Source organism: Corythoichthys intestinalis, chromosome 2 (assembly GCF_030265065.1).
Source record: "Corythoichthys intestinalis isolate RoL2023-P3 chromosome 2, ASM3026506v1, whole genome shotgun sequence".
NCBI classification, from domain to species: domain Eukaryota; kingdom Metazoa; phylum Chordata; class Actinopteri; order Syngnathiformes; family Syngnathidae; genus Corythoichthys; species Corythoichthys intestinalis.
Genome location: NC_080396.1, coordinates 30249833 through 30257064, shown reverse-complemented (window position 1 = coordinate 30257064; position 7232 = coordinate 30249833). Strand labels below are relative to the sequence as shown.

The 7232-nt window shown below is 40.9% G+C and overlaps 2 protein-coding genes across 3 annotated transcripts in view; one reads left to right on the top strand and one right to left on the bottom strand.

The window, feature by feature from the left end:
- Window positions 1–24: 24 nt before the first annotated feature.
- ribc1 (RIB43A domain with coiled-coils 1) lies at window positions 25–4858 on the top strand. Its single transcript, XM_057824579.1, has 8 exons — window positions 25–356; window positions 2420–2632; window positions 2703–2920; window positions 2984–3098; window positions 3350–3468; window positions 3668–3898; window positions 4059–4225; window positions 4308–4858. The coding sequence occupies exons 1-8, from the start codon at window positions 341–343 to the stop codon at window positions 4387–4389; spliced, it is 1161 nt and encodes a 386-aa protein (XP_057680562.1). The 5' UTR covers window positions 25–340; the 3' UTR covers window positions 4390–4858.
- l1cama (L1 cell adhesion molecule, paralog a) overlaps window positions 4463–7232 on the bottom strand; it is an 86995-nt gene continuing 84225 nt past the window's right edge. For both annotated transcript variants that reach the window (XM_057824562.1, XM_057824571.1), the window contains one exon: window positions 4463–7215. In XM_057824562.1, the coding sequence (XP_057680545.1) occupies window positions 6966–7215 (250 nt within the window). In that variant the 3' untranslated portion in view covers window positions 4463–6965. The remainder of the gene's footprint in view (window positions 7216–7232) is intronic.

The window sequence follows — 7232 nt, the reverse complement described above, 5'->3', positions numbered from 1 at the left end:
GAGAACAAGCACAGCGCGTTTTAATAGTTTGGGTATTTTAATGAGAACACTATGCGGTCTAAATGTTAAGTCTTGAATTAATATTCTTTAATATTTTTAATATAGTTCATTGTATAAAGGTTTGGATATATATTTTAATAGAAAGACCGCATTGGCGTAACCCTGGTAACCGAGGGCCACAAACACAGTGGAGTTGTGCTTAGAGTTAGAGTGTTTGAGTTTTGCTGAATCGTTCTATGGTTTTTGAATGCGTAGCCTTTGAATTCAAAGGACTTTATATAGGTACGTTCCTGATTGGCGCAAGCTTGAGAAAGTGAAGGGGTGGACATTTACAGATAAAATGACAACTTCATTTGGTAAGTAGTGGAGGATTTCAACTTTTAAATGTATATTATCATAAATATACATGTATGGGAGAGCGGGGTTGGTTTTCCCATTGGTTGGTTGTCACACTTGCTATAACTCGGCCACCGCAATATCAATACAGGTAGTCACCGGGTTACGACGTACCTGACTTACGCGATTTCGACTTTATGACGCCTGAGTCTCGTGTTTTTTTGTTTGTTTTTTTAAATGTTGACTTGTGTTTTGTGATGCATGCTTTTATTTTGGCGCAGGAAGCGTAGAGCAGGTAGTACTTTCGCACGCGCGCGCATTTACACACGCACAGAGGCGTCGCGTCCCATTAGGCAAACCAGGCAATTTCCTAGGGCCCCCAGCCAGCAGGGGCCCCAGAGGGCCAACAGATTTAGCACACGCAGCCAGTGAAAGCCTTGTGTCTGAGTTCCCTGAAGGGGCACCTTCACTCGCTCTACCCCCCACCCCCACGTGACTCAGAGTGAGCGGCGATTTGGCTTTTTTTTAATTGGCGTATATCCAAAATGAAGAGAAGTTATCCTTCTGGAAGCGACAAAAGACTAAAAAGCAGAAGAGCAGAAAAGGAAGTAAAACAGCGGTGAGTGTACTATGTTACTGTAGTTTTATGTCCTAATGTAGTAGAAGCCAGGCACTTTGAGTGTCCTAAAAAGCGCTCTATGAGACCGAGGCGTTATTATACTTTTATTAAATATGCTATTGCTCCAAGTCCAACTGTACCCCTAACTTGCACACGCTCGAAGGGCCCCTTGTTGCTTGTTGCCTGGGGCCCCCGGGGACCCTTGCTATGTCTCTGCATACGCACACATGAAGAAAAGCACAGCCGAGTGAGAGAGGTGACAGCCTGCGCGTACATTTGTTGCTTGTGAAGCATCCAGCGGCGACAGCTGTATAGAGCCCCTTTTGTACTGTTTATTGTGCGTTTTCAATTGTGGTCGAATACTTGGGGCATTTATTGTTTTTGATGATGTGCGGACGCTAACTGATACATGCTAAACGTTTGTTATTGCTGTAACAGCAGCTACTTGTAAACAAAAATTTGAGTTGCTGTTATTGAAGCTGAAGACTGATTTCATTTCATTTTATTTGAAGTTGAAGCAAGTATTGATGTTATAAGCAGCTGAATAAAGTCAGCAAACCACACGCCCGTCTGACATCGTCATTTCGGAGCGTATCTTACTAATTAGCTAGGATTTAGCTCCATTGTCTTGGCGAGGACAGTACAATGAGGTATAATACATGTTTTTGGATAGTTTTTTTTAGAGGGTGTTTAGAGGTATTAAAAGGGTTAATTCTGATTTAGGCTGAAATTCGGGTTACATATTTATGCGCAGGAACGGAATTCGTTGGTAAACCGGGGACTACCTGTATTGAAATTTGTGCCTCTGTGTGTGTTATATTGAAGCAAAATTGTAAACCTGTTCTCCTTTTTTTGTTAACTTGTTTTAATTCAATTATATATCTTTTTGATTATCCTTTTTTATTAAGATAAATTAAAACACACTTAGTTCATTGAAATGTTGTCATCATTTAAAAAAAAAAACAACAACAAAAAACAGTATGTGACAACCTTCCCCACAAAATAGGGATGGTTGTCACAAAGCATCAGGCTGTGTTTTGAATTTCCGCCCATTCTTAAAAAATGAAATGAAATAAACAAATAAATAAAAGTACTAAATGAATAAATAAAAATCCTTTTTGTTTGAAAAACAAAAATGATGATAAATCCAAGCCAAGATATTAAGCCTCCCTGTAATTAATGAATGATTATTCCAGATGCGTTGATGAAAAGATAGAGATTCATGCAAGAGTGAAACTCCCCTTTATGTTCCACTGTGATAAGTGTTTCCTATACCTTTTTCTGTACATATACTGTCATTTAATGATTGTATTTAGGTTTTTGCAATATTTTTCTCGCCTATTAATTAGTAAATAAACATCTTTACATTAGGCTGAATTGAGTTCCATGAGCAGATGCACCAAAGGGTATGCCCATCACACTTTTTTTAATGCAAAATTACAATGCTGCATCTTCTCTTTACAGACTTCAAAGAAAAAATATACAAAGTAAAATTTCCTCTTGACCACTCGTTTGAGACGCCTGTGGAGCGCAGACAAGCGGCTGAGGCCGCACGCAAGGTTCGGGTTTTTAATGTAAGGCAACGTGTAATGGGCCTTGACCTGGATGCGCTCAACCAACAGACACAGGAGAAAAAGCACCGTGAAAAAATGGAACGAGAAAGGGACAAAGTTTATGGTAAAAGCTACAGAATGATAGCAATGATGGTGTGCAGACTAAACGAAGGACTATTTCAATGTATGTATAGATGAACTGCGACTGAAGCATGATGAAAAGCTAATTCAGAAAGACAGAGAGGAAAGAAAATTGCGTGAAGCTTTGCACACTGATCTGACTCAGTACTGGAGCATCCAGCAGCGTGTGGAGGACTCGCGCGATGCCGATCTCAAGTGCAGTCTGAGGGGGGCATTCAGCATCAACCTTACAGAGCCTGAGCTGGGGCCTTCCAGCATGCAGATCTTTCAGGTGGGTGGAAACAAAGATATACTGTAGATTTCATAAAGAGCTGATCTTGTTTGTCTTACATAGGGCGAAGATATTGGAGAGGCACAGCGAAAGAGAGAACAAATGAAACAAACAGAAGGGGATTTGTTGGCACAAATGGAACAAAATGAAAGAAGGTGCATGAAGGAGAAGCACAGAGGTGATTCTATTGTGTTCTATTCCACTAAACACAATGATCACCAATACGCATCATTGTTTCCTGCGCACACCCACACATAGCCCTTCTTGCCAAATAGCATTCATTGATGGGCTTGCCTCACACACAGAGAGTATGTATGAGTGGGTGAAAACAAGAGTGACAAAGGAAACAGGTGTTGATTTGTAACACGTGTGTGTTATAAAGAGTGACAAAGGAAACAGGTGTTGATTTGTAACACGTGTGTGTCATAGAGATGTTGGCAGAGAAAGAGCTGTTGCAGCAGGACATCAGATGGAAACAGCGACACCAAGCTGAGGAGGAAAGCAAAAAAGCTGCCCGAGTAGCTCTCGACCACTACAATCAAGCTCTGGTACAATACACACACATACAAACGCACCAGTTTTCTCATTGAAGTTGACATCAGGCGACCTGATTAATGAGACAAATTTCTGCAGCCTTCAAAATCCTTCAGAATGGCAAGCACCCAAGGGGTGTCTTTTGAACATGGCTGGCATTGAGTAACTAAAATACACAAATGTTGAGGTCTGACAGTGCATGGCTCTCCGCAGGCTACAGAGCAGACTGAAACACGGAAGGAGGCACATGGGGATGAGGAGAGGGAGACTCTAGCTGAGAAATGGCACATATTGACATCGGCCATGATAACAGAAGGTTGGGACACGGCAGTGAAGCAGCTGAAGGAAGGGAAACCCGCTGCGACTGACGAGTGGAGGGGCATGAGCCCTGAGCAGCTGAGTGCCATCTACAAGGAAAGGGAGGAACAATGCATTGAGAGACAGGTAGATGATGTTACTGAGTGTGTCTGTTTGAATGCCAAAAAGATTCAATGTCAAATGGAATTGTGGAATGAGAAGATGAAAACACAACAACCGTCTGATTCATTATTGAGCATGGCCTCAAGACTTTTATCTAACAGCAAATCTTTATTACCCTGCTAAGAGACAGCGTGATATCGAGAAGAACCAGGAAGCAGCATGGAACTCCCAGATCCTGAAGGCATCCGGAGAAGCCCGGCAGGAGGAAACAAGAACCTCGGATCTAAGGCGAGCAAAGCGGATCCAAGCAGACCAATTCAACACGCAGCTGGCCAAAGAGCAGCAAGCACAGTAAGCGACAAATAGAATCCAAAAGTTTGAGAATGTTACTACTTACTTTTTGTGTCATGTTCATGTGTTTTCTTGCATTTAGTCAGCAGTACTTGAACAAGGAGCTGTACACCAACAAACCCACTCAGGATTACTTTCGCCAATTTAACACCACCTCTCGCTGATGATGCAAAAGTACCCAAGTAACATTTTTTCCGGCCTCAGTGTGACACTTCAATACATTACTAAATAAAGCACAGAGTAGATTGTTCCACATACTTTATTGTCCGGTCATTTACCCAGTTACAATGGTGTATTGATGATGCAATTACACATATGTTGGCCCCATGGAGAATTGTATGTGGGGCACCCAGTTCCGAGTTGCACCAAGTTGGGCTGTTCATATACCACAACGAGGCACATTTACAAACCGAAAGTGAAATAAACTCTTTGATTTCCATCACCCACGCAGTCATTACTCGTTTCAAAAATGCTCGTGACTTCTTCTGCACACAAATATTTTATTGTTGTTTATTAAACTATAAAATGGGGGAATGGGTGAAGAAGAACTGCACTTCCATTCGACACTTGAAAAGCAGGAGTGGCAACTGAGTGAACGTCAGGCCTCGTTGAAAGCTAATGTTTGCCAAGCACAGATTTTTAGCAGCAAATAATATTGGCTTATTTTTGTGTCATATATGTCCCAACATGAAAATATATTTCCCCATTTGTCCTGAGAGTGCGTGCATGTGTGTAAACTCCAAATCGACGAGATGCTTTATGGGTGCTCTTGGTCGTCAAACATCCCCTGTCATGTGACACTCGTCTAGTGGCCAGTTTTTATGGCTAGTGAGGCATCAACTGCTGCGGTTCACTACTTTTCATGATCAGACAGGGAGAGAAAAAGAGTTCACTGCAGTGCAGTTATTTGCTGTTAAATTAAACATTCATTGAAACGTAAATATTGACAGGGAAAAAATATGTTAAAAAAAAAAACTATCTACAGACCAAATGATTTTCCCCTTTCTTTATTTTATCTTCTTTTATTTTGCTAAACAGCCAAATTTTACTGCAATAGCATGTTCATAACAAAGGCAACATTACAAAGAAGAAAAGTGACAGCTTGCTTTAAGATGATGCTCAGACATTTTACACCTGTACATTTTTAAAGCGGTTGTGTTCGAGTTCACTATAACAATTTTACACGGGATGTATTTACATTTTTATGGGAAGAAAAAGGTCCTGCTCAATCCATTACCCGCAATAAAGTCTCCTGTATCCGATTTATCTAGGATATGTTGCAGTCAGTAGCGAGGAAAGTTGAGCCCAAGTTCATTCATACCCTGGTCAAATTTTGAATTAAAGTGGTTTTGTAAATTTGTTAAACAGCTGTGGATTTTTTTTGTACTGATGTTTATGACAGACCTGCCTTGATGACTTAAGTATGTTGGATCTGCAGTATTGATTAAAACTAGTTTTCATTATTTGGGACCCTTTAGTCAAAATGTAAAGAAAATACCAAATATTGTTTTTAAAATAATACCTCTAGCACAGCATCTCATGGTTCTCCAATCACTTTAACTCAAAACGTTGTCAGGATATGAACAGTTTATGGACTGAAATGTAATAATGTGACATAATGTAACAATACATTCTCTGCATGTAGTGTAAATACCTATTTGCCCTTATTACAGCTAGACCACCAAATTTGTTTACCTCGCTGCAATATTGAACTGCATTATTGAGTGTTTGGGATTAACCCACAAGACTCCACTCCTGAATCTTTAAGGTACTGCTCCTCAAACAAAATGTGTGGCATGACTGTGTAGAAAGAGACAAAGACAAGATACAAAAAGCAACACGAAGCTCATGACAAAAAATACATGATATTACAATATCATCTCCAATCATAACATTACACTTGATGAGGGAGTAATGACACCAATCTGGTGTTCAATGCAAAAACCAGCAGGCACAGGAACTTGTATGGACCAGGAGCTATAATACTGTAATATGGCTAAATAGATCAATGTCTATGCAAATATATACACCAGATGCTACGCGGCATTTTCACAGCAAGTTCCCCTTATATGCATTCAATGTTAGTTATGGTATGAAACCTGGCTTCAGTTCTCTCGGTCAAAAGATCTAAAACTATACACATACACACACTATATTTGTATGTATGTATATAGTGTTGGATATCTGATTAGATCTTAAAAATGCTATATAACATAAAGATAGTCTGTAACACAGTTATTAGAAAATACACTGGCACTTAAATTGTGTGAAATCATAGAGAGAGAAAAAAACCTGATAATTACAAAGCCGTGGCACAACAGCTGTGTCACACCACGCTTCACGTTCATTCTACAGCTGCTCGGAATGCAGCCCCCTTAGATCATTTCAACTGCACAACATTCTGTTTTTCAAATTTTTTGAAAAGGTTTTGAGGCAAGAAGAAAAGAAGACAGATGAATGTTAATCATTTACATTATACACGACACATATGAAAGAGGATCAGGTAAAGTAAAAGGATTTCTTCATGTCAGCGTTGGTCAGATTTACGTCACATCGTCCACTACTTTGGACATGCCTTTGGTCAAAATAGTCAAGTCCGTTACATGACACCACCGGCATCTGAATTGTCAATACATTGATTGCGTCTTAGTCGTCAAACTAGTTATTGGGGAACAGGAGCGTACGGGCACGTATGTGTTTACATGTTTTGGTCTGACGGTTCTCCACGGATGAACAGAGGTTAATCAAGGATGGCGACTTGGTTGGGCAGGCCATTGGTGGCAGAGGAAATGGTGGTGGGGTTATGCAGGGAGTTATCCAGCCCCTCTGATCCTCCGCTGGGTCGGCTAAGCTGGCTGGCCAGTGACTCATCCAGGTTGACCTCGGTGGTCAGCACGCTGCTACCGTTGAAGTCCAGGTTGTCCTCGCTGCACAGCTTGCTTTCCTCACACAACGATGGCTGGCTGGCAGTACGCTTCTCCTCCAGGTCACTGCGAGAAGGAGGAGA